The sequence below is a fragment of the Cebus imitator genome, unplaced genomic scaffold (assembly GCF_001604975.1).
Source record: "Cebus imitator isolate Cc_AM_T3 unplaced genomic scaffold, Cebus_imitator-1.0 Scaffold77, whole genome shotgun sequence".
Lineage (NCBI taxonomy): Eukaryota > Metazoa > Chordata > Mammalia > Primates > Cebidae > Cebus > Cebus imitator.
In genome coordinates this window covers 5608980-5635681 of record NW_016107392.1, presented here as the reverse complement: position 1 = coordinate 5635681, position 26702 = coordinate 5608980, and the positions used below count along the sequence as shown (strand labels likewise).

Below are 26702 nucleotides of genomic sequence, written 5' to 3'. Positions count from 1 at the left end.
TTTAATTCTAGAGGTAACCCCATCCCAGGTTTACAATCTCACCTCTCCTATTAGTATAAATTCCATCCAATACCATGAGACTTTCTTATTCACTCAAAAAACACTATTTAAATGCCAAGTGATGAGCAATATGGTACCCTTGGCACACTTTCCAGCCCCTGGAGCAAGTTCCTGACCTTGTAAATTGAGATGCTCAATCTTTATCACTTGAAAGGAACAGAAGAGCATTGGTAGGGCCTGCCTGTCGCACTGTCAGAGTTGGAAGGGTGCTTGGGAATCAATTAGCATTTCTGAGGACTTGAGTCACCCACAGACTATAAATACAGCTTGACTTGGCCCCTGTAGGACTGACTCCCCTGGGATATGAGGTGGATACTGTTCATTGGGGCCCTTATTGGGTCCAGCATCTGTAGCCGAGAAAAGTTTTTTGGGTAAGTTCCTTTTGGACTTCTTCTTATTTGGTTATTTCAGAAATGTGGGAGCCAAATGGGACTGAAAATGAATGGCTGATGATAGCTCACATGGAGGAAGGAGAGCTGGACTCTTGTGCCAGCTTTGTCCCTGTGTCATCCTGGACAAGTCCACTCTCTTCTCTGAGACCCGATTTCATCTGTGAAATCAGGACTAGATGATCGCTGCGGTCTCTCCCCAGCTCCCTCGTCTCCTGCCGTTCTTTTTCTGCCTAGTTCTTTTTTTTTTTTATAAGGTCAGTTCCAGGCATCTCCTTTCTTACTCCTACATTTTTAATTACTAAGAGTTACTGGTTACTAAGAGCTACGTTATTAATTACCAAGAGTTACTGGTTACCAGAAATGATTTGTTTCCAATTTCTGCCATGCTTACAGGGAAAACCTGGGTCTCAAGCTTGTTGATTTCACTTCTTTGTTAATGGCAAAGGTTTTGCAGAGCTGGTGCTTTCTCTTGATCTGCAGTCCAGTGTTCTACCCCTGAGCTATACCCCTTCTGAGCTGGTGCTTTCCCACTGGCTTCTGGGATGTGATTTCACAGGTCTTGCCTTGACACAGCTATGAAAATGACATGCAGAGACACATGCCTGTACACCGTGTGCGCGTGTGTGTGTGTGCGCGCGCGTGCGTATACCCACATGTGCTCAGCACACTCCAAGCAGAATGCTTTGAGGCTTGCAAAGGAGTGACATTTGGGTGGTAGGAGAGGTAAAAAGGATACCATGGTGCCCTGCTAGAAGACTGAATTATAATAACTCATTACTGCATAATACTTTGCCATTTGCAAAGAGCTTTCATGTACATTATCTTTTGCGTCACGCAACCACTTTGCCAGGCAGGGGTGTTATTTTCTTCCATTTAAACATGGAAAAAAAAAATCAGCCTTAGAAATGTTAAGGAACGTGTCCAAGGCCACTTAGCTGGGAAGCGGGGGAGCTGGAAGTCTGAATGTAAAACTCGCATTCTTTTGCTATAACACAGGTTTATTTCCAGATAAAATCTTGTGTCTCCTGGATCTATCTCAGTTCACTTTCTGTTTTACTATCTGGCTAATGGAACTTTGGGTTGTTTTTCGAGGTAATTACTTATATGAGATTGACTAATTTTTATGGTGATGACTTCTGTTCACACCTGTGTCTCTATTGCCAAATAGCTCAGAAGGGTTAGGTTAGCAGGTGGCCAGGGAGATTTTCCTGCAGGCGGCTCAGCAGTAGGTGTGTAGTGACTAGACTTGCTGCCATGTGGGCTGACTCATGGATCCACCAGGCTCCTACTGCAGCTATTCATGTGGCTGAAAAAAATCTCTATTTCGCAAGATACAGACCTCTCTTGCAATCCGATGGGCACCTGGGCTGCAACAGCTGGGCCAGGCCCTAGAATGCTCTCTGCAGGAATTCTACGCAGAAAAAGCTGTGTGCCTGAGCTGATTGCAGATGGTGTTAACTGATAGTGTCATTCTCATCCCCATATCTGTTCTCACGCCACAGTTGCAAACCTAGCAAAGGTAGTGGAATTCTTCCTGGGCTCTCTAGAGACGTTCCAGACACCCAGAGTTTACAGGAACGGGAACATTGAGAGCAAGGGGAAGGGGGCCTCTGAGCATTCAAGTCGTTGGGAAGCCGGGCTCTGGATTGGCTGCTGAAGATGAGGATGATGCTTTCTCCCCACCACCCACCACCCACCACCCATTCCTCTCCCTTCCATCCGCCTCACCTATCTCCCCAGCCTCTCTTGCTCTACTGGCGTTTTCTGCCCTGACATCTTCAGGATGGGACAATAGCCAGGATGCCTAGAGGTGCCAGGCAGGCAGAGAACAGGAAGCAGTTGCAGAGCTGGTTACAGCATCAGCATCAGCGGGAAGCTGGCAGGCATCTAAGAGTTCTGTGAAACCATCTCTAAATACTCTGTGGTGGCTGCTAAGCCTGGCTGGGGAGGCAGGTGAGAAAGGCACAAAGAACGGGACACTTGGCTGCCAGCATGGTGAAAGGGGAGGGATAGATGCTCAGCCACCAAAGTGGGTATGGACTCTGTAGAGCACAGACGCCTGTGGGGGAGAGGCGGTACCAGCCATTGCACTGGCAGCAGCTGGACGCCCCTGGCTATTGGAGAGGACCGAGTTAAGAGGAGCTGCGAGAACACCTGCGTGGAACAGGAGAGGCAAACGTGGCCACCTGTAAATCCCAACACGTCCCCCTCCCAGGCCAATCTTCCATCTTCAGAAAGAGTTCAAGGTCTTTGAGTGAATTTCCAGATAGTGGAGATAGGATATGCTCGACCATCTTGAGCCTCATGAACAGAAGAGGGCATATTCCAAACAGAGAGGAGGACAGTAAGGGCAAGAAGAAGGCTGCCCTTTGCATGGCACCCCGAGACGTCCTTCCTGCTTTCGGGTGTCACTGTGCTTCTGTTCATAAGGATGATGCTACCCCACTACCGCCCCACCAATGTTCAGCGCTAACTGAAGACGGCTAGGACTGGTCAGGAAAAGCTTCATGGGTGATGTGAGTGGGTCCTAAAGATTCGATGGGACTAGATGGGCCAGACAGATGAGAAAAAGGATGGATTGCAGGCAGTGGGAACAGCATGTACAAAAGTACACAATGAGTTTGGGCTGGGACCAAGGTGGGGTAGAAGGCAGAGGTGAAGAAGAGACAGATGGAATGGGCTCCACTCTGCACCTGCCCTTCTGCCCTGCCTCTTTACATGCTACAGACATTTCTTTAACCTCTATAGCTTGGCTGATTAGAGCAGGATGAAATGGGGTTGCGGATTTAATCATACTCAGGACCAGGTGGAGACACAGTGTCCCATTGTCCTGAACCACGCCCAGGAATGTCCACAAGTTCTGTTGTGAAATCACCACTTTGGAAAAACTAAAATGCACATGCTGGGTGAATGTGTGACATGATTTTTATACTCCAAGAGCTGCTTCTTCTTATACCCTCCTTTTTTTCTTCTTCTGTTCCTTCTCTCTCCCTTTACTCTTTGTGATTACTATAGCCAGTGCTGTGTTTTACATATGCCTAATTGTGCTAATAAATATGTCGCCATGCAAGATCTTTCTAGAACCCCCATTTTTTTTTTTTTTTTTTGGAGACAGGGTCTTGTTCTGTCAGCCAGACTGGAGTGCAGTGATGCAGTCATAGCTCATTGCAGCCTTGAACTCCTGGGCTCAAGCAATCCTCCTGCCTCAACCTCCTGAGTATAGAATCCTCATTTTATTTTATTTTATTTTATTTATTTATTTTTAAGAGAATCCCCGTTTTAAAAATACCCCCTTTCTGGAGTGTTGGAGGTAGGTTTTGATACAGCAGGGGTTCAGTAGACAGGTCCTCGTCCCCATCCAGGAGTAAATATTTCCCTTCTGTTTTTTTTATTTATTTATTTATTTATTTATTTATTTATTTTTAATGTGAATTTTTTGAGATGGGGGCCTTGCTCTGTTGCCCAGGCTAGAGTGCAGAGGTGCGATCATAGCTCACTGCAGCCTTGACCTCCTGGGCTCCAGTGATCCTCCTGCCTCAGCCTCCTGAGTAGCTGGGCCTACAGGCATGAACCACTATGCCCAGCTAATTTTTTTTCATGTTTTTTGTAGAGACAAAGTCTCCCTATTTTGTCCAGGCTGATCTTGACCTCCTGGCCTCAGGCAATCCTCTCCCCTTGGTTTCCTGAAGCACTGGGATTACAAGTGTGAGTCATCACACCTGGCTCCATTCTGCCCTACGTCGGTCCCTTTTTTTCAAGGATGCTCGCTCAGGTCAGGGAAAGGCCAGGTTTGATGCCTCATCTGAAGCCTGTTGGGTTCAGACTGAGACCTGCCCAGCCAGTGGCATCTCCACAGGGCCATTGGCAGTGCCCACAGGGTGCAGTTACCCGCTCACCTCCAGGACCCTGTGGGGACCAGGCAGGTTGGGAGAAAGAGAAACTTCAGCACTGGCATCTCCTCTAAACCAGCCACCTACAGCAGGAGCGGCTCTGCAGTGGACCTTGCCTCCTTGAGACTGGCCTAGACCTACTGGAGAGCCCCTAGAACCTTCCAGAACCCAGCAAAACCCTGAAGGACCGTCTGGATGAAATCGGTTTTCTGATGAGGAGCTGCCCCATGAGGCTGCATGCTCAGCTCCCGGTGACAGCCATTCACTCTCAACAGGTCCTTGAGCCCACAGCGGCCCTCCTCGCATTCACTTGTGTCAAAGGCGTGACGCAGTCATAGCTTCGAGTGCAGATGCATTGGAGCCGTCTCCTAGCAACGGCCTAATGGCTCCCCTGTCTCCGCAGCCAGCTGAGAGCACAAAGGCAGCTTTTCAGGCCCCGCTTTCTCCCACCCACACACAGGACTTCGGGGTCCACTACACCTACCCCCTCTGCGGAAGCTAAATCATGTACATGAAGCAAGCTCAGGACATACGACAAAGGGCACTGAGACTTGCCGGCCCCCACTGTGCCCTCTAAGGGTCCCTTCTCTCCCTGTGGGGAGGAGCAGATCCCAAACCCAGCCTCAACACCATGGGCCATGATCAGTGTCCACCCAAACGAGCCTGTGTATGGGGTTCTGGAGCTGGAAGGGACTGAGCGAGGACCCAGCCTCCTCTCCTGGGTTAAAAGGGCACAGCTCACCCTCCCAGCATGGAGATGCTGTTTCCTTTCCAGCACGGAGGCTCCGCCAGGGTTTCAGTCCTCAGCCCTGACAGTGAAGAAGTGCTTCTTTATGTCTTGAGTTAGCTTTGCGTGTAACTCAGGCACATTCCTTCCTGTAAAATATATATGTTTTTCATTATAAAGTAATATGACCACATTACAGAAAACAGATACAAGGGGGAAAAAAGTAAGTCATCCATAATCCCACGACCCGAACATAAGGGCTGTCAGCATTTGGTATATTTCCGCTGTCTGTTTTTCTTCCAATGCATCTGCTATTTCCATACTTATAATCATGGCATACATACAATTTTGTGTCCTGCTCTTTCACTTAATATTTCCCTTAAAGTTATGCCATAAGCACTTTTTCATAGTTGCCATGTAGCCTTATTTTTAATGGCCATACATTATAACCAAAGACTAGACCGTTTCCTTTCCTTCAGCCTGGTTATGTCTGGGATAGGAGACTTGGGGTTTCTTTGCCAGCTGAACGCTCATCATTACCTTTTGCTCTTTTTTTTTTTTCCTCCTTCTCTAGGGACCAAGTTTTCAGGATTAATGTCAGGAATGGAGACGAGATCAGCAAATTGAGTCAGCTAGTGAATTCCAACAACTTGAAGGTACCTGGTTCTTCTTAGCTCTCCTGAGTGTCTTCTAACTTTGGTGGGAGAAGACTCTTGCTCTCCTGGTGTGATTATTTTTATTTCCGAAGAGTCTCTGAATATAATCCCGTGTTAGTCCACTTGCCTTTTACACAATTGAGGGGGGCCGATGAGAGAGGGAGCACCGTAGATCACGTCACGGCGGTGGAGTCCTGGGAGAAGAGATGCTTGAACAGCAGGCTCCATCCTTCTAGCTGCCATCCACTTACGACACTTGGTCTCTGTCAGATACTGCTTGTTGGGCAGGTCTGAGCAGACACAATTGTGAAATGGGCAGACTTTGCCCTTGGGCAGAGCCCAGCCTCTCAGGGATCACCCTGGCTTTTGGCAGTGTCCTAGAAGAATGAGCTCATTGGACATTTTACCTGAACTGTTCTTTAATCTGGTTTCATTTCTGTTCTCTTCAGCTCAATGTCTGGAAATCTCCCTCCACCTTCAATCGGCCCGTGGATGTCCTGGTCCCATCTGTCAGTCTGCAGCCAGTTAAATCCTTCCTGACTTCCCAGGGCTTGGAGTACGAAGTGACAATTGAGGATCTGCAGGTAGGTACACTAAGCCCCCTGCCTCCTGGTCTCGCATAGGGCCACGCAGCCGGTCCAGAGTAGACGGGAGAGATTTGCAATGTCTGGTTTTATCCTTTTCTATACTATAGATGAGGAAATTGAGGTAAATGGAAGTAAAGTGCAGTGACTTGTTAGAGGAACGACATTTTATTGTAAAAAGGGCATAAATAGGCCAGGGAACCACACAGATTTGGATCCAAATCCTGATTTTGCCAACTGCTAGTACTGTGTGCTGTGTCTTTGGACAAGCTATTAACGTGCAGAGCCTCTGTTTCTTCATCAGTAAAATGGTGACAGTGAGACGTACGTCATGTGATTTGTTGAGAAGATTCAGGATTAAATGTATGTAAAATGTCTAACAGTACCCGGCATATCCTAGATGAGCCTTAAGTCATAAGTCCCTCTTTCTTTTCTTCTTTGAAGTCAGGTGGCAAGAGCACAGCAGGGGGAGGGTGTTGGGGACCAGCCAAAGGTTGGGGACCACCCTTTGAGACAGGGGGAATGTCGACAGCCCCCAGCAGAGGGAACACCATCCTCTGGCCTCACGACCTGTATCTGAACATCAGGACAGGGTCTGGCTCATGCTCTCTGCTTCGCCGAGGTGGGTTGTGGACTAATTGGTGACCTGGCCTGGGAGTTTCCTGATGGCGTTAGCAGCTATGAGCTTATTAATCATCCTCACATGTCACAGACATCTGCCAGGAACCTTCAAAGTATGAGTGGTTATAAGAATGTCTTTGTTTCTGAATGGTTTCCCAAGCTGCGTATTTCAGAGACACTGGATACCAGATGCGGCCTGATGTCTAGAGAATTCATACTATAGAATAACCAAAGAGCACATATGTTGCTTCCAGGGAGTAAGTGGGTTTTGAATTAGGTGATGTAAGTTGGAAACCAAGAAGTACATTTATTTATTTATTTTTTGAGACGGAGGCTCGCTCTGTCGCCAGGCTGGAGTACAGTGGTGCAATCTTGGCTCACTGCAACCTTCGACTCCCTGGTTCAAGCGATTCTCCTGCCTCAGCCTCCCGTAGCTGGGATTACAGGCATGTGCCACATGACCAGCTAATTTTTGTATTTTTAGTAGAGATGGGGTTTCATCATGTTGGCCAGGATGGTCTTGATCTCCTGACGTCATGATCTGCCTACCTTAGCTTCTCAAAGTGCTGAGATTACAGGCACCAGCCACGGCCCAAGAAGTAAAATGTTAGAAAGATATGAAAGAAATCTGACCCCCTTTTAAACCTTGACATTTGCACTGCTTAATATGCTGAAGGGGCTGCCATCTTGGCTGGCCCATGTGCCAAGATATGGCAGAAAAACCATAAACCTACATCTGCAGAGCATCAGTTCACAACATTGCTGTGTGTTTTCAGACCCTTTTAGACAATGAAGATGAAGAAATGCGACAGAATGAAGGGCAAGAACGGAGCAGTAATAACTTCAACTATGGGGCTTACCATTCTCTGGAAGCTGTAAGTGTTTCAGAGTGAGTTAAGATCAAGGTTCTCTACCGCCTTACTTCCGGGAGACATTAGTCTTCAGCACAATATCCCCTCACTGAGGGGCTAAAATATGTACATTTCAATTCCTTTCTAGTTCTTGGATTGCTTCACTCCTACCAGCACCTAAGAGTGTCATGAAATACAACCTGACATTTCCCCCCTCAGCCATCCGTCTTTCCTTAAGCCACTCCTTAAGAACACCATGAAAATAATTGCAATCATTTCTAGTCGTTGTAATTCAACCTTCTTCTACCCTACCGTAAGCCCTCGATTTTACTTACCCAGCATACAATGTTACTTATTCCAGGCAGACAGACAAGTGGCGATTTCCAAGGTTAACCAAGTATTTCCACTCATTTATCATGACTACTTATGATGTACATATTTGTTCCATCATGCATTTTGGTGCCGTGTTTAGTTAGAAACCACTTGATATCGATGGCTGTTGAGGTAAGCCAAACCTTCAAATGAAAAACTTGAGGCAGAATAATTTCCTAGGATACTGGAACTTAGGAAATCAAGAGAGACTGTCGAATCGAACTGCATCATGAACGCGGTACAGTTCTCTTACACCCCTCAGGGTCGTCGTCTTCATTCATCTGCAGACCACGCGCTCAGGAACACACCCCCACATCTAAATGAGTGTTCCCCTTCCTGTACCTTAATACATCAAGGCATATGCTTTGAGTTGTTTCTCTTCTTGAGGGAGAATTTCAAAGGTTGACTATTTCCACTTCTTTCCCATGCTTGTCAGTAGCTTTGTTTATGGAATACACTTCCAACTGCACTGCGTCTTCATCCCCCTGTGACCAATGGCATACATGTGCGAAACAGCTGGATAAAGTTAGGAGTTCACTCCCAGGCCATGGATGAATGCAGAGCTCAGAGCCCACATAGGGATCAGGCCCATGACGTCAGCCTCATGAATGTGGGGCCCTTGGCAGCTGAGCTAACCAATTGCAAATGTCACCCTGGAGACCCTGGAGGGGCCATCCCCTCATCTGCCGGCTGCTGGAGCCTCACTGTCTCACCCACTCACCTCTGGTTTCTCCGGTTTGAGGTGCCCTTTGCAGCCTGGCTTACAGCAATCTTGTCCTCACACTGTGACACCCTCTACGTGGACTGGTGTGCCACCACCCTCCCAGCTTAGTTATATGCAGTTCTTTCTAAAAACAGCTTTTAAGAGCTCGTGTTCTAGGCTGGGCACGGTGGCACACACCTGTACTGCCAGCACTTTGGGAGGCTGGGACAGACAGAACACTTGAGGTTAGGAGTTCGAGATCAGCCTGGCCAACATGGTGAAACCTCGTCTCAACTAAAAAAATGCAAAAATTATCCAGGCGTGGTGGTGGGCACCTGTAGTCCCAGCTACTTGGGAGGCTGAGGCAGGAGAATCACTTGAAACCAGGAGGTGGAGGTTGCAGTGAGCTGAGATGGCGCCATTGCACTCCAGCCTGAGTGACGAAGCAAGACTCTGTCTCAAAAAAACAAACAAACAAACAAAACCTCACAGTCTATAACCACTTAGGCTTTCTTAGGTCTCTAGTGGGAACCTCATGCTTATTTCCGCCAGAGTTTCTGGCTCCAAAGCCATTATTTGTGTGGCGGGCAGTGTGAATTTGCACCCCACACCTGGACACAGCTTGGTGTTTTAACTTTTCCTGGTGATTCTCTTTTTTCTCAAGGTTCAAAGCAGCCATCCTGCTTTTCCTATACTCTCTAGGGTCAGTGGGTAGAGTGGGCAGAATCTCCAGGCCCTATTTGAGGCCCAAATTGCCCCTTCCAAGCTCTCAAATTCCAGCTCTTTGTCCCATGCTGGGTCCTATGTCTCCCCTCCTAGTTTAGGTTTGCCTAAGCCCGCAGCACCCAAGGCGGAGATTGGGCTCTGTGGCATGAGCTCTCACCCTCCACCTTCCTAGTTAGTTCCTTCATTGTTTCTGGCACCTACAGTTTCCTCTTGTTCAGCTTTTAAACTTGGCTGTGAATCATTTTTCTTGTATTTTACCTGGCTGGCCTGTGTATTTAGAGGTGGTTTCTTGCTGCGGCTCAGTCTACCGTATTGATGGCAAATCTGAAACCCTTTAAACTTGACTTTGTTCTGTATCAATTACACATTTTCCTCCTCCGTAGAGTTTCTTCTTCTAGTCTTAAAGCCAAAACAAATACATTTGTTTATTTTCTTTTGGCCCTCAAGTGGTTTGAACAACTAAGATGGATAAATTCTATTTATATCAAACTTTTTTCCTGAGAGCAAATAAGGGTATCCTTTGCCATTTATTTACCTTGCTTCACTGCGTTCACAAAGCCTTTAGAGAATTATCTCTAAAGCGGGGCATGTGTATCCATGGGGTATAAGCAAGATAGTCCACTAGGATGAAGGAAGAAATGATTACAACTTCTATTTATATTTCTACATATATTTCTGTGTACTATTAACACAACCATTTCAATTGTTTAATAATGTACATAATATATTTGTATCATTGTGTGTGTGTCTGTGTGTGTGTACATACATATGGTGCATGCTAATTTTTGATTTTTTTTTGAGTAGAGAATGTGATCACAGAGGCTTGGAGAGTACTGTTTTTAAGAGCCTTGGAGCTCTTTCTTTTTTTATTTTTCAGACAAGGCTTCACTTGTCGCCCAGGCTGGAGTGCAGTGGTGCATTCACGGCTCACTGTAGCCTCAACCTCCCAGGCTTGAACGATTCTCCCACCTCAGCTTTCCAAGTAGCTGGGACCACAAGCACATGCCTCTGCAGCTGGCTAATTTTTTTTTCATTATTTCTAGAGTTGGGGGGTCTCCTTACGTTGCCCAGGCTGGTCTCGAGCTCCTGGGCTCAAGTGCTTCTCCCACCTTGGCCTCCCAAAGTTCTGGGATTATAGGCACAAGCCACCGCACTTGGCTTGTTTTTATTTTATTATTCTTCTTACATTTTTAAATTTCTTTCTTTTTTTCCCTCCTCCACATTTTTCATGAATACTTTTTGGTTTTGAATGTTAGTCAGGGTCTCACTATGTTGCCCACACTGGTCTCAAACTCCTGGCCTCAAGCAATCCTCTTGCCTCAGTCTCCCAAAGTGGTAGGACTACAGGCATGAGCCACTGTGCCTGGCTTCTTGTCTTTCACTGTCCAGTCTAGTACGGAGCAAAAGGACACACTGTTAGAGCAATATCTGGAAAAGTCTCTATACCTAGTTTAGTGGACTATGATTTTGTGAACAAATAAAGTGTGCTACTCTCTTAGAAGACTGTAGAAAAGGACTCTTCAAGCACTTCTCATAATCAGGATTTTCATGCCGATAATATGGTCAACTCCAAGATCAGGGTACTGGAAGAGGTAATTCAGACGGGAAAGGTAAAGTTTGCAGATACCCAGCCAGAGCTGAGCAGATTTTTAAAATGTCCCTGGCTTCACTGTTTCATGCTTCAGATTTACCACGAGATGGACAACATTGCCTCAGACTTTCCTGACCTGGCGAGCAGGGTGAAGATTGGACATTCGTTTGAAAACCGGCCTATGTATGTACTGAAGGTAAGGCCACATGCCCTTGGAGGGATCTCCTGGGTTCCCATATCCAGGACCCAAACCTCAGACCTCTGCAAAGGGCAGCTTTTTGAACTCCTTGACTTCAGGGAGGAACGCGAGGTCAGGACACATTGTACCTGGGGTGGAACTTGGTCTGACAGAGTCCCCTGCTTTTGTCTAATGCGGGGGGTGGGGGGGTGTTAGAAGGAACGCATCCCATTCCAAGTTGTGGCTGAAAGACAGGATCAGAAGGAGGCGATTAGTATTCCAGAAAGCTCTCAGATGGGACAGAGTCTTTTGCTTTCATTCTCACCTCTGTAAATAGCAGGACAAGTTGGGATAGGCCTGAGACTTCTATTCTGCTTTCAGGGGGTACTTATTGGAAAATCAATCTAGGAAGCTACTTGGAGGGTTGGTGTAATTTTAAGCCCAGCTTCTGATCCTTGGCTGCACAAAGCCTCATTTCCAAATATTTCTAACAGATTCAGGTCTAAAAGAGGTAGAGAACTATGGTCATGACATAAATTACATAAATAATCCGGCTGAATGAATAAGAAGGAATTTGGGCATATAACCCATGGAACAACTGATGGTGCTAAGAATCTGCCAAACCCTTAGCTTCGTATAAGTCCCAAAGAACTCAGGCTTATAGTACCAGGCAAGTGACCAGTGTGGGAGGAGACCTGCCGTGGAGCTGGTTGCTCTAGAATAATTACGTTTAAATAATTTGCCAATCTGATGGAGACCCTGGCTTCATTAGCATCGAGCTCTCACCCCAGGGGGCCCAACACTATGGCAGAGGCAGGAGCCAGGATTCATGACTGTCATTTACAAAGAGCTATGGCGAGCCTCCCTTCTTTTAATTTTAAACCAAATTCATTTATCGTTTCGACCAAACAGCCTGGCTCGTGTACCCTTCTGTCTCTCACTGTTGGGATACCATTTGAGGTCTTTCAAGAGACATGACATTATCTCTAATGGCACCGGCATCATAATCCACAGTAACGATTGTTTCCTCTTCCATTTGCTCCGAATGCTGGAGAGATTCAGGCTGCCTGGAGCTGCACTTGGCCCCGCAGCCAACCAATTAAGCTTCCTGGTCACGGATAAACTCAATAAATAGATGGTGCCCTTAGGAACATTTGGTCCCTGAATTATCTTAAATGAATTAAATGAATGGGAGAGAGATAGGGAGAGGAAAAGGGAGCAGAGGTGTGGGCAGGCAGGTCATTTTCGAGCTTCTTCTCCCTTCTGCAGTTCAGCACGGAGGAAGGCGTGCCGCGGCCGGCCATTTGGCTGAATGCAGGCATCCATTCCCGAGAGTGGATCTCCCAGGCCACTGCAATCTGGACGGCAAGGAAGGTCATGTCGCCTGGTATTCGCCAAGAATGCTGATGGGCCCGGGGTGCCCTGAAGCATACCACGTGGCTGGGCCTGGGGCATGAGGTGGGAGGGTGCTCTGCTAAGACCCACTCTGCTGGGGGCCCTTTCAGATTGGAGAAGCAAATGGTCAAAGCCCCTTGGTCAGCTCACTGGGGCCAAATGATTGTGTTCGTGGTGGTGAGCAAGCTGATATGCAGCAGAAGTGGGCCTGAGCCTCTGAGCCTGAGCCTCTGCTCCCGCAGAAAGGGAGCAAAGCAACACCCAGACGAGGCCCCATAGGCCCTCGGGGACCTCATGCCATCTCCACCTCCTGGAAAGGCTGCTGGGAGTGGAGGAGGGGTGCATGTGGAGAACACATCTTCCGTCCTTCTTCATTGGAGGCTCAAATTCCTAAAAGCTATGATGATGTGTGTGGTTCCCTCCTAAAGCATGTGCCCCAGGACTCACTGCCATTGATGTCATCAGCAGCCATGTCCCCAAGCAGCCGTGCCTCTCCAGGCTTTGAAGGGCTCAGAGAGCTGTGCAGAGAGCTGAGCCTCTGAGGGTGGCAGGGAGGCTTTTGAGGGTAGATGCCGTTCTAGGAGCATCCATTCTAGCTGGTTGCCAGGCATCTTGAGAAGATACATGGTTCAGACCTAATGACCCAGCCTGCGACGGGATAGCTGACAAGCATGTTGTCTCTGCTTAGATTGCATCTGATTACCAGAGGGATCCAGCTATCACCTCCATCTTGGAGAAAATGGATATTTTCTTGTTGCCCGTGGCCAATCCTGATGGATATGTGTATACTCAGACTCAAGTGAGTAGTCCCAAGTGGGCTGGGCTTGGAGATTGTTGAATTCCTTGCTTTGCCAGGAACTAATTGTCTGACCTTGGAGAGGATTTCCACAAATGTGCACGTTATGAGCTTCCTTGGGATTTCATTTTCTAGTCATCCTCAGAGCTGAGAATCACCAAGTGATATTTTTTCTTAGAGAAAATTGTCTAATGAATCCCCATCATGAATCTTAACAATTACCAACATTTTACCAATCTTCTTTTCATCCCTTACCCTCCCACACATTTTTCCTGACGTATTTAAAGCAAATCAACACATTATGTTACTTCACGTCAAATTACTTTAGTATGCATCTCTAACTGATGATAGAAAAAAAAAAAAAAAACCTTAAAAAACCCCCATGGTGCTACTAACACCTTTAAAGGATTAATGGAGGTTCTTTAACATCATCTAACACTCACAGTTATCTTTAAAATGGAGGCTGAGGCAGGCAGATCACCTGAGGTATTTAAAGCAAATCAACACATTATGTTACTTCACGTCAAATTACTTTAGTATGCATCTCTAACTGATGAAAAAAAAAAAAAAAAAAAACCTTAAAAAACCCCCATGGTGCTACTAACACCTTTAAAGGATTAATGGAGGTTCTTTAACATCATCTAACACTCACAGTTATCTTTAAAATGGAGGCTGAGGCAGGCAGATCACCTGAGGTCAGGAGTTCGGGACAAGCCTGGCCAACATGGTGAAACCCCGTCTCTTCTAAAAATGCAAAAATTAGCCGGGTGTGGTGATGCATGTCTGTAATCCCAGCTACTTGGGAGGCTGAGGCACGAGAATCACTTGAACCTGGGAGGCAGAGGTTGTAGTGAGCTGAGATTGCACTACTGTACTCCAGCCTAGGTGACAGAACAAGATTCCGTCCCCCCAAAAAAGTCTTTTAAGAGTCTATTTGTTCAAGTGGGGACCCCACAAGGTCTACACATGCATTTGGTGCTGTGTCTCTGTGGTCTCTTTTATTCTACAGCAGCACCACACACACCTTTAAAAAGTGTCACTCATTTAGGGGAGGAGAATTTGTCCTGTACAGTGTCTCACATTCTGAATTTGGCTGATGGCTTCTTCGTTGTGTCATTTAGTTTGTTCCCTTAACCCCTGTGTTTCCTATTGACCAATTGCTAGGTCTAGAGCCTGATTGGATTCAGGGATCTTTTTTAGGCTAGCAAGAAACAGGGGCTGTGCACGTCCAGTTACATCCGTTATCATCGAGGTTAACAGTGTCCATTTGTTCCACTTCTGCCAAAGCCAAAAATTGTTCAGTGGATTCAGGTGGTATCTGACTGGTTCTAGCGTATAAGGGTCTCATCAGTACATTTGGAAGAAGTCCTTCTCTTAGAGCCAGAAGGAGAAATACTCCTCTGTCTGCAGGAGGAGAGATGACTGCTCAGTCAGTGAGGACTGGAGCCCCAAGGCCCTCCTGGCAGAACTGCAAGCAGCCTGCCCTGGCCGTGTGTCATCTCTACCCTAGCCCTCGTCAGTGCTCTGATCTGCCTCAGGTTGTTTGTCCTCTCCTTGGTGGCTTTTTCAGAATCGATTATGGAGGAAGACACGGTCCCTAAATCCTGGAAGCCCCTGCTTTGGTGCTGACCCAAATAGAAACTGGAACGCTAGTTTTGCAGGTAGGTGTGGGGAGACAGTTCTCAAATCCTGCTGCCCTGGGCTAGCCTGGTCTACCCACGCCCTGAGCTGTCCGGGATGGAGCCCGTTTCTACTCTGTTTTCATTGCTGTGTCACTGAGAGACTGAGGCGCATTCCTTAGGCTCCGACTTAGTGTTTTGTTTGTTGTTGGTTTTTTTTTTGAGATGAAGTCTTGCTCTGTTGCCCAGGCTGGAGTGCAGTGGTGTGATCTTGGCTCATTGCAATCTCTGCCTCCTGGGTTCAAGTGATTCTCCTGCCTCAGCCTCCTGAGTAGCTGGGACTACAGGCACACGCCACCATGCCCGGCTAATTTTTGTATTTTTTTTTTTTAGTAAAGATGGGGTTTTACCATGTTGGCAGGATGGTCTCGATCTCCTGACCTCGTGATCCACCCACTTTGGCCTCCCAAAGTGCTGAGATTACAGATGTGAGCCATTGAGCCTGGCCTTTTTTTAGTTTTTGAGACAAAGTCTTGCTCCATTGCCCAGGCTAGAGTGCAGTGGCAGGATCTCAGCTCACTTTCACTGCACCCTCTGCCTCCCAGGTTCAAGTGATTCTCCTGCCTCAGCCTCCTGAGTAGCTGGAACTACAGATGTGGGCCACCACGCCCAGCTAATTTTTGTATTTTTAGTAGAGACAGAGTTTCGCCATGTTGGCCAGGCTGGTCTCAAACTCTTGACCTCAGGTTGCCCTCCTGCCTCAGCTTCCCAAAGTGTTGGGATTACAGGCGTGAGCCACTGCACCTGAGCTGTTTTTTTTTTTTCTTTTTGAGACAGAGTCTTGCTCTGTCGCCAGGCGCCAGGCTGGAGTGCAGTGGCAGGATCTCCGCTTACTGTAACCTCCACCTCCTGGGTTCAAGCCATTCTCCTGCCTCAGCCTCCTGAGTAACTGGGACTACAGGCACGTGCCACCACGCCCAGCTAATTTTTGTATTTTTTAGTAGAGATGGGGTTTCACCACATTGGCTAGGATGGTCTCGATCTCTTGACCTCGTGATCCACCCGCCTAGGCCTCCCAAAGTGCTGGGATTACAGACGTGAGCCACTGCGCGTGGCCGTTTGTTGTTTTTTAAAATGTATTTTTTTTTTTTTTTTACTTTGAAAGGGAATGATAGTAATGTCTGTCCTCCCGAGAGAATGGTGGGGCAGCGCATCATTACATTGAGATTGCAATCTACACTAATATTTTTAAAACACCGTACTCTTAGGCATACGAAACAGGGAACCTTCCTTATCCCTGACCTTACCAGCCCTGCCTGGGCAAGTTGTGAGTGGGCAGAAGGACTCCTGGCAGCACCTCCCAGCGAGCAATTAGCACTGTCACCCCAATAGGCAAGACTGTGCTATGAAAATCCCACTCCAGTACGTTTAGATATCAACCTTAGCAGCTGGCTGTCAGGGAAAGGAAAAGAGAATTAGCAGACCTGGGCTCTGATTTAAAAACCACCCTCTGCAAAAGTGCTGACTGTGTACCAAATACCTTCCCGTATTTATCGTATTTATTCTTCTCGCCTAGCGAGTGAATTTTGTGATCTGAAATGAGATGGTTGAAGCCCAGAGACAATCTCAAGATGTCGTGGGTGATCAGAATGCTGATCTAAACTCACCTTCCAATTCCAAATCTAGACCGTTCTCTTTCACTGTTCCTAGGCTGTGCTGATGGGTTGTTTGTTTTGTTGAGACAGGGTCGTGCTCTGTTATCCAGGCTGGAGTGTAGCGGTGCGATCACGGCTCACTGCAGCCTTGACATCCTGGGTTCAAGCAATCCTCCCACCTCAGCCTCTTGAGTAGCTGAGATTATAGGCACACACCAGAATGCCTGGCTAATTTTTGTATTTTTTGTGGAGATGGGGTTTTGCCATATTGCCCAGGCTGGTCTTGAACTCCTGGGCTTAAGAGATCCTCCCATCTCAGCCTCTCAAAGTGCTGGGATTACAGGCATGAGCCACTGCGCCTGGCCCTGATGGTTTGTTTTTAATGTACTCCTTTTACTTGTATGGAAATACCACAAAAACCACTGGGGGAACATAATGACTGTGGGAAAAACAAAACTTTGAAACTCAGGGTTTCAAAGTTAAGTTAGATATTCCCACCACTGGGGTGGTTTCAGTCGCACTCATACACACACACACAGACACACACGCACGTGTGCACACCCCCCCCCGAAACCTGAGGGAACTACATTATGAAGTAATACAGAAGGCAGTGTTTTTAAATACCTGTCAAATAATCGAGATTTTAGCTACAACAATTGATTATTTCTGACACACTTGGCCTTTAAGATCTGAACCAAGAGAATAAGTTGACACCAGAATAAATGGAGTCATTTCCATTATTTATTGGTATTCATATTAATTATCTAGACTACTTATTAATTACAACTCATTCTCAAGGGTGATATTAATTATTTATGACAACTCCCATTGGTACAATGCAGGGTCAACTCTAGCAGTTTTTCTCCTCAGCTGTAGCAGACCCAACATCCAACCCTCCCTCTCCCGGACCCTCTCTGCAGTCCGTGCCCACCGTGGACTAGTGCTCAGGGCCGTCTCGCCGTGGCCTGTCTGTGGCCAATACCTTCGGCCCCTCCTCTGGGTTGAGTGTCTTAGCTTCTGTGTTCTTAGACTATGAGTTAACGTTTCTGCTTGGGCTGACCCCAACAGGAAAGGGAGCCAGCGACGACCCTTGCTCTGAAGTGTACCATGGACCCCATGCCAATTCGGAAGTGGAGGTGAAATCGGTGGTAGATTTCATCCAAAAACATGGGAATTTCAAGTGTTTCATCGACCTGCACAGCTACTCGCAGCTGATGATGTATCCTTATGGGTACACAGCCAAAAAGGCCCCTGATGCTGAGGAACTGGTGAGTCACAGCTGCCTGCCACCCAGCCCAGGGCCTCCTGACCCTTCTGGTGCTGCTAAGGTGGTAGCTCTGCAGCTTTATAGGGAAGGTCCAGGAGCCTGGGCATGTTTCATCGAAGGCCCAGTCTTCTCTCCCTGCCCTGTGGGTTGTGCCGTCATCTGCTGTGTCTGCTGTGAGTTCCCAGAACCATGCCTGCCCCTGCCTCTCCTTCTCCCTTGTTTTTCTGACTGCAGTGTATTATGGACCCACTGCCTGCCAAGGACTTTGGGAGGCACCCGGGTGGGCAAGGGGAAAGCTCCTCACTCTAGTGAAGGAAGAGTTCAGGGAGGGCGAAGGCCACAGCCTGGGGTGCCCTGTGTGTCATCCAGAACGTGGGCCATCCGGAGCAGGGCTGGCGTCTGCAGGGTGACTGCAGGTAGCTGCCCAGGGCCACAGCCAGCCCTTGAACCTTGGGCAGACGTAGCCCCTCCTGGGCTCATGGCAAAGCTGGGGCTAGATTCTGCTGCCCCACCCCTACGCAGCCTCTCTGGCAGGCACTTTACACAGGGGTCATCTGCCTGTGGTGGTCCTCCTCCTTCTCCACTCTGCACACCCGACTCTTTGAGAGCCTTCTCTAGAACATATTTGGCCTCCCTCATGTCCCTGTGTGTGACGTCCCCCTCCTCAGGACAGGTGAAGAGGGTGGTGCCTTTACTAGACTCCTAGCGGGTCAATGAGCAGCCCCAGATCCCCCATCTCTTCCAGTCCGAGTACATAACACACAGGCTGCCCCTTCCTTCCTCACCTCCTTCCCCAAACTGGGAGTCAAGAACTGAGGGTGTGGTGAGAGAAAGAGCTGAAGCAACCACAGCCCCTCCCTCGGTTTACAGATGGGCCTTGGGTCTGGGCGAAGGTGAAAGAGGGAACCAGAAAGGAAATCAGGGGAGGGGCTGAGAATCTTCCAAACCATCCCTGAGCAGAGCGGCTGAGGAAGGTCAAGCTTCAGGATCTGTTCTTTCTCACTCCACGGATTCCCCCTTTCCAGGACAAGCTGGCGAGGCGTGCGGCCAAAGCTCTGGCTTCCGTGTCGGGCACTGAGTACCAAGTGGGTCCCACCTGCACTACTGTCTGTAAGTAGTCCCCGTGTTTATTAGTTATTTAGGAAGCGCTTTGGGAGGAGACTCGAAACAGAGGAGGAGAGCTGCAAGTTAGACTTCCTATTTGTCATCGGATTGTTTTTGTTGTTAATAATAGACTGAACTACGTCACGCCTGTGTGGTGACAGCTGCTGCATGCAATCCTCTTCATCAACATCATGTCAAAAATTCCTCATGCCCACCCTTCCATTTTCAAAGGAAACCTACCTTTCAGTTGGTAAACTGATGGTGGTAGGGGAGTTGGGGGAGACTCCCTCACCTTCCTATAAGAGATGAACAAACATAGAGCCTGGGCAACATAGCAAGACCCATCTGATATGGTTTGGCTGTGTCCCCACCCAAATCTCCTCTTGAATGTTGTGGGAGGTAATTGAATCATGGGGCAGGCCTTTCCTGTGCTGTTCTCATGATAGTGAGTAAGTCTCCTGAGATCTGATGATTATTATAAGGGGGAGTTTTTCTGCACAAGCCCTCTTCTTGTAAGAATTAGAGAAAGAGGAAAGAAAGATGAAAAGTGGTTTAACAGTCAAAGGCAGATCTATTCTGGGAGTAAATCTGAGAGGGGCTTCTGGCTGATTTCAGTCAGGAGCCTTCTCTCTTACAGTTTAGGGGTATTTAAGGGCTTAGGGAGGGGGAGCCTATTGCAGGTTCAGAATCTTTCTGTGTGAAGGAGAGTTTATTTCGGGTTGGAATGTCTCTGATCAGAGGGGAGGTTATCTTGGGGTTGGCATGTTTCTGGTCAGAGGGGAAGTTTATCTTAGGGTTTGAATATTTCTGGTCACACTGACATTACCTATTGGGCTGATGTTTTGGGCTGGTTTTTAATCACGGGTAACTGAAAAGGGCAGTATTTGCCCAAGATGGTGATGCTCCTGCTGTGTCAATCCAGACCCTATAGTTATAAAAGGACAAAGGGTGGCATGTTCTTTTTGCCTACTTCCTGCTGAGGGGGCATGGAGAGGTTTTTGGTCCTGGATTGACTGTGGGAGTAACGCTGTCTGTGGATGTTTTTGGGCAGTAGTCGGTGAGATGGCCATGATTCTATCGGTTAAACATCTTTGAAAAAGATTGATTAGGCAGGGTAAGAACATTAGTCCTAGGCATGTTATTAGAAGAGAGCCCAGGAATGGGATGACCTGTGTTATGGTTTTGTTTCCAAACCAATAATTTATTTGTTTGTTTTGCTAGTCCCTTAGTTTTTCAACCCTTTTTAAAAGTTTTTCAGCAGCGTTTCTTAATAGGCCCAGTTGGTTGAGGTAGAAGCAACATTTCTTACCCAATGAGAGGCAGAGGCTCCCTTTTTCAGCTGTTGTAAGATTTATTCCCCATCTGTTTTGAAGGACTACTCCAGTTAAGGAGTCTAGTAGGTCTTGGGCTTTTATAAAGCTTTGGGCTATATATATATATATATTTTTTTTTTTTTGAGACGGAGTTTTGCTCTTATTACCCAGGCTAGAGTGCAATGGCGCGATCTTGGCTCACCGCAACCTCCGTCTCCTGGGTTCAGGCAATTCTCCTGCCTCAGCCTCCTGAGTAGCTGGGATTACAGGCACGTGCCCCCATGCCCAGCTAATTTTTTGTATTTTTAGTAGAGACGGGGTTTCACCATGTTGACCAGGATGGTCTCGATCTCTTGACCTCGTGATCCACCTGCCTCGGCCTCCCAAAGTGCTGAGATTACAGGCTTGAGCCACCGCGCCCAGCTGGGCTATATTTTTTAAAGAACCCTGTAGTTCTGTTGAGTTTTTTTGGATTTTGTTTTTGTCTTTCTTTTTGACGTGGAGTCTCATCCTGTCACCCAGGTTGGAATGCAATGGCTCCATCTCAGCTCACTGCACCTCCGCCTCCCAGGTTCAAGCGATCCTCCTGCCTTAGCCTCCCAAATAGCTGGAATTACAGGCGCACGCCACCACACCCAGCTAATTTGTGTGTGTGTGTATCTTTAGTAGAGACAGGGTTTCACCATCTTGGCCATGCTGGTCTCGAACTTCTGACCTCGTGATCTGGCCACCTCGGCGTCCCAAAGTGCTGGGATTACAGGCGTGAGCCACTGAGCCTGGCTGAAAGAATTTTAAAGTATGTTAAAGAGGTGGACAATCTGCCTGCTCCCAATCCAAGTTCGGAGGGCATACCTAAGGCCGCCATCAGAGAAATGACGCGGATGGCCCTCTTTTTAAAAACTTATTGGACGGAGGGAAAAGGTTGATTAGAAGGAATTAGTTTAATGGGGGGAGAAAGATAAACTAGGGTGCAGGCTCCAGTTTAGTTGGTGGGGAGACAGAGACATGTGTTGGTGCCGCACCAAAAGAACAAGCCTTTGTTGTAAGTACAGGCGGAGATACGGAAAGAAAACAAGTGAATGAAAGATGGGGTGTTTTTTCTTTCTTGTGGTTTATTACTCCAGATGGACAATAGGAAGTGTTTTTTTTTAAACACAATAAGGCAGTTGGATGTTGCACCATTGATACTGAACCATGGGAAAGGGTGGGCGCTAGGAATGCACAAGTTAGGCTGGAAGCATTGATTGAGGGAGAGGCTGTAAAACCAGTGGGTTGCACCGTTTGCTTCTGGCGATTCTTGGTAGTCAACTTAGTTTGATGGTCAGAGGCGTGTTTAATAATGGTAGTGCATTTGCATTGGTTATGTGTTAAGAACCCTATAGGGAAATTCTCCTTAGAGGCAAAGTGAGGCTGTTGTAAAAGGGGGGCATGTTTAGTTATGGCCCCTTCAATGGGAGGGCATTGGGGCTTGAGGCATTGTAGGGAGTTGTAATAGGTTTGAAATAATTTGTTGGCCTGATTGGTCCTGGAAGTGGGATAATCGCTGACCAGGGTGTCAGTTCTTTTAAAAAAGGAAGCTCCTTTTGGGGGTTTATAAATCAGGATTATGTTTCCTGTGAAAAGGTCATGCAGGGGTGTAGGAAGGGCTGCATAAGCTGAAAAGACAGACATAAACACATCTAGCATTCCGGAGCAAAGGAACAGTTAGCTTGTAGCAAGAGGAATCGTGCCAAGGTTTACAGAGCATTCCAGTTTGAGAGTGGTGAGGAGTGGTTGTATTGGTGAGGTTGATGGGATCAGGGAATTTATATTGAAAGAAACAAACAAAAGGAGAAAAAAGTTATTTGCGTAGGAGTAAAGTTCTGGAAAGTTCCTTGAAGCCATAGGTCCCACAGTTCAGTAAGGAGCTGATCAGGGTGTATAGTGGGAATTTTGTAAGGGTATCACTGAAGGTCTCTAATGAGGTTGGTTAGGAAGTGATGAAAATTTGGGAGAGAAAGAAATATAAGCAACTGATGTGGATTTCTCTTCCTTTTTCCTCGGGATTTGGGTGAGGCAAGGGTAAGTGGGTCATGTGGAGATACAAGAGAAGGCTGAAGGGGTTTTAGACGTGGTTGTTTGGGTGTGTGGTGAAGGGAAGCCTGCTTTCTTGAGAGAAGTATCATGAAAGCAGCTGGGGAGTCTCTGGAGCTTTGCTGCCGTAGGTGTAGTGAGGATGATCTGGTAAGGTCCTTTCCATTGAGGTGTGAGCGGGGAGCTGGGAGTAGGGCTGGGGTCTGTTAACAGAACCCCGTCTCCTGGCTGTAGGGAGGGATTAGAAGAGTCGGTTACAGGTTGTGCCAGGCATTTGTCAGCATATTCCCAAATAAAACAGTGGATGGTATACAGAAGGGGGGAAATGAGAGGGGTGGGAAGAGGTGGGGCTTGACTCGAGGTGGAACAAAAGGGGCGAGTGGTCTTTCAGACATGAGTTTATAGGGGCTGAGCATTGGAGGTTTACATGGGAGTGCCCGAGTTTTTAGAAGGGCCAAAGGTAAAAGTGTAACCCAGTTTGTCTGTGTTTGGTGAGTACCTGGTGAGGGTGTTTTTTAGAATGTTATTCATTTTTTTCAACCTTTCCTTAAGATTGAGGTTGATGGGGGATGAGTAGCTTCCAGGTGATTTGTAGGGCTTGTGCAAGTGTTTGAGTAATTTGAGAAGTTAATTCAGGACCCTTCTCAGATTGGAAAAAAAAGAGGCACCCCGAACCTGGGTATGATTTCTATTATTAATTTGGAGCTGACAGTAGAAGGTTGTTTGTTAGATGAGAAAAACCTTGACCCATCCCGAAAGGTATTAACCAGAACAAAAACAAATGGAATCTTTTTTGCTGGGGAAATATGGGTAAAATGAATTTGCCAGTCTTGTCCTGAAAGGTGTCCCCTGGCTTGATGGGTTGAGAGAAAAGGGGGTTTGGTTTTGGAAGGGGGTGATGCTTTCTGACAAATAGAGCATTGATGGGAAATGGCTTTTAACTGTTCCTTTATATCTGGGGTTATGCGTATATGGGAAGTTAAGAACTGTAGTGGGGAATGGCTCTGTGGAAGAGATTGTGGATATCCCATAAAAGAGTTGTTTTTGAGGGTTTGGTAGAACTAATTTGTTTCATATGAACCAGTATGGGGGTTTGACTTGCGCCCTCTCCATAACTAGTTGCTGTGTTTGGTGTTTAGGATAAAAGGAGGGGATCTGTCATATGAGGAGAAATAGGTATTAGGGAAATGGAGGATTGGTTGAGACGTGTTTTGCCCAATAATCATCCTCATCGTTCCCTAAAGAAATGTAGCTCTTACCTGATTGATGTCCTTTGCAATGGATAATAACTCCAACCTTTTCTGGAAGTAAAGTGGCCTTTAATAGATGATAGATTAGTTTTCCATTAATGATAGGAGTTCTCTCAGCCGTGAGATACCCTGCTCGCTCCAAATCTGGGCATTGGAATGGATGATGTTATCGGCATATTTAGAACGGGTGTGTATATTAACTTGGGTGTTTTTTGCTAGAATTAGTGCTCTTATTAGGGCAACTGATTCTGCTTCTTGGGAGGATGTGCCCAAAGGCAAGGGGGCAGCCTCTACAACTCTTATAGGTGGGAATCATCATGCTATCCCTCAATAATGGCATATCCTGCTTGGAGGGAGGGCTTGTCGATGTGCTGCCATCTATAAAGTAATTTGGGGCTCCCTATATGTGAGTGGAAGTAAGGTGGTGAAATACAGTGAGATAACTTTTAATTAGATCAGAGCATGAGTGTTAGTTGGGGTTTAAAATTGGTGCTGAGGCTGGGCGCACTGCCTCACGTCCGTAATCCCAGCACTTAGGGAGGCTGAGGGGGGCGGCTCACCTGAGGTCAGGAGTTTGAGACCTGCCTGGCCAACATGGTGAAACCAGTCTCTACTAAAATACTTTAGCTGGGTGTCGTGTGCACCTGTAATACCAGCTACTTGGGAGGCTGAGGCAGGAGAATCACTTGAACCCGGGAGGTGGAGGTTGCAGTGAGCTGAGGTCACGCTATTGCACTCAGTGACAAGGGTAAAACTCTGTCAAAAAAAAAATGGTGTTTAAGGTAAAAGAGTGGTGGGATTGGGGGAGTAGCATTTATGAAGAGAGATAGAGCGTTGAAGGAGAATTGAATGGAGGGCTTGCATGGGAGAGGATGAGATGGAGGTGAGCGCCTCATGGCCGAGCATATCTTTAGACTGTGAGAAGAAAATACCTGAAGGAGTCTTTATCTGGGCTCAAGCAGTCCTCCCTTGTCAGGTTCCCAAAGTGTTGAGATGGCAGGCATGAGGCCGTGCACCTGGCCTACTGCAGCTTTTGTGTGTTTAGATTTGTTGAGCTAGACAAATACCATTGTGTTACAGCTGCCAGCAGTATTCAGCGCAGTCACATGCTGTTCAGGTTTGCAGCCTAGGTGTACAGGAGGCTCTGCCATCTAGGTTTGTGTAAATACATTGCACGATGATGAAAACGTCCCTCCACTGTGAAGTGATGCCTGGCTGTATAAACGTGGGAGGTGCAGCTCTTATCCCCTTTAAGATGGTACCCTCCCTTTTTTTTTTCCTCTGAATTTCACGAGACAGGGTCTTACTCTCTTGCCCAGTCTGGAGTGCAGTGGCGCAATCTCGGCTCACTACAGCCTCGACTTCCCCAGGCTCAGGTGATCCTCCCACCTCAGCTTCCTGCGTAGCTGGTAGTACAGGCATACACCAACACGCCTGGCTAATTTTTGTATTTTTTTTTGAGGAGAAAGGGTTGCCCAGGCTGGTCCCAAACTCCTGGGCTCAAGTGATTTGCTTTTCTCAGCCTCCCAAAGTGCTGGGATTACAGGCGTGAGCCACCGCGCCCTTCTTTCCCCTCTCTTGCCGTTTCTATCACAGTGTCCCAATAGTTGATCCACCCTCAGAACCCCTGCAAACTTGCTGCTGTTTCTTTCCTCTTCAACACTGTCGCTCACTCTCCCTTCCGACTTGCCTCACTCTGAGCTGGCTTTGCTTCAGACCCCCTCTTCTGGGAAGATTCTCCATCCACCCCCTGGGCCCTCCTCTGGACTCCATCTCTGTTTCAGATGCCATCAGATGATGTTGGTGTTTGTGTTGCTAACTGCAGCAACAATCCATTAATAATTCATGGTTTCTTGTTATTAGTGTGGCTAAATGGGAACTCTTCAGAGAACACACCCGGAGACTTTCTCCATCCTCTGCTTAATTAGAGCGCTTAGTGAGGGGCCAAAGACAGTTAAAAGAGACTTGGTAGGAGCCCTCTGAGGACGTTCTCTCCAAAGATCTTTGGGGGTCATCAGGGTCCTGGCCTTTGGGTCAAACACCAGCTTAAATAATGGCCTTGTCCCCCTGCATCAGACACATTCTTCTCTCTCCTCCCCAGCATAAACTGTCAAAACCCGGAGATACCCATCAGATTCCTCCAAAAGAAGAGGAGGAAAGCTCTCCCGAGGGCTGTCTGGGAGACATGCAATTTCCACCTTTTCTAAGAGCCTGTCATTCGTATTCTTTATAGGCCTTGTCCGTCCTCCTCGTTTTCCAAAAAAAGCAATCAATCTTTGTATAACAACATTCTAGCCAGCGCCATAGGTTGTGGTGTGTGTCACACAGAGTCGACATTGTCTTTTCAAGGGCTGACCTTTCTTAGATCAGCCATTTTAGAGGAAAATAATTCTAAGGTGGATTTTACACTCTTCTGCCTTCTAAAACAGCGCATGTAGAAGAGATTTAAGCCCCTTTCTTCATGGCCAATTGGACTTCTCAACCCTAGTTCTTAGATGCTAAAGGCCTACTCTGCCATATTGAACTGTTTGGACCTTCTGCTAAATGGTTACAACCTGTTTTGCTGCTGCTGCTGCTGCTGCTTTTTTTTTTTTTTTTTTTTTTTTGAGATGGAGTCTTGCCCTGTCACCCAGGTTGGAGTGCAGTGGCGTGATCTTAGCTCACTGCAACCTCTGCCTCCCAGGTTCAAGCAATTTTCCTGTCTCAGTCTCCCAAGTAGTTGGAATTACAGGCACCCACCACCATGCCCAGCTAATTTTTGTATTTTTAGTAGAGACAGCATTTCACCATGTTGGCCAGGCTGGTCTTGAACTCCTGACCTCAGGTGATCTTCCTGTCTTGGCCTCGCAAAGTGCTGAGATTACAGGTGTGAGCCACCG

The 26702-nt window shown here is 47.2% G+C and overlaps 1 protein-coding gene across 1 annotated transcript in view; it reads left to right on the top strand.

The window, feature by feature from the left end:
* Nucleotides 1-316: 316 nt before the first annotated feature.
* The window catches only part of CPA4 (carboxypeptidase A4), a 30619-nt gene continuing 4233 nt past the window's right edge, over nt 317-26702 (top strand). The window contains exons 1-10 of the mRNA XM_017532552.2: nt 317-431; nt 5644-5725; nt 6175-6309; nt 7707-7805; nt 11268-11369; nt 12621-12725; nt 13435-13545; nt 15113-15203; nt 17885-18084; nt 19109-19193. Of these exons, the coding sequence (XP_017388041.2) occupies nt 364-431; nt 5644-5725; nt 6175-6309; nt 7707-7805; nt 11268-11369; nt 12621-12725; nt 13435-13545; nt 15113-15203; nt 17885-18084; nt 19109-19193 (1078 nt within the window). The 5' untranslated portion in view covers nt 317-363. The remainder of the gene's footprint in view (nt 432-5643; nt 5726-6174; nt 6310-7706; nt 7806-11267; nt 11370-12620; nt 12726-13434; nt 13546-15112; nt 15204-17884; nt 18085-19108; nt 19194-26702) is intronic.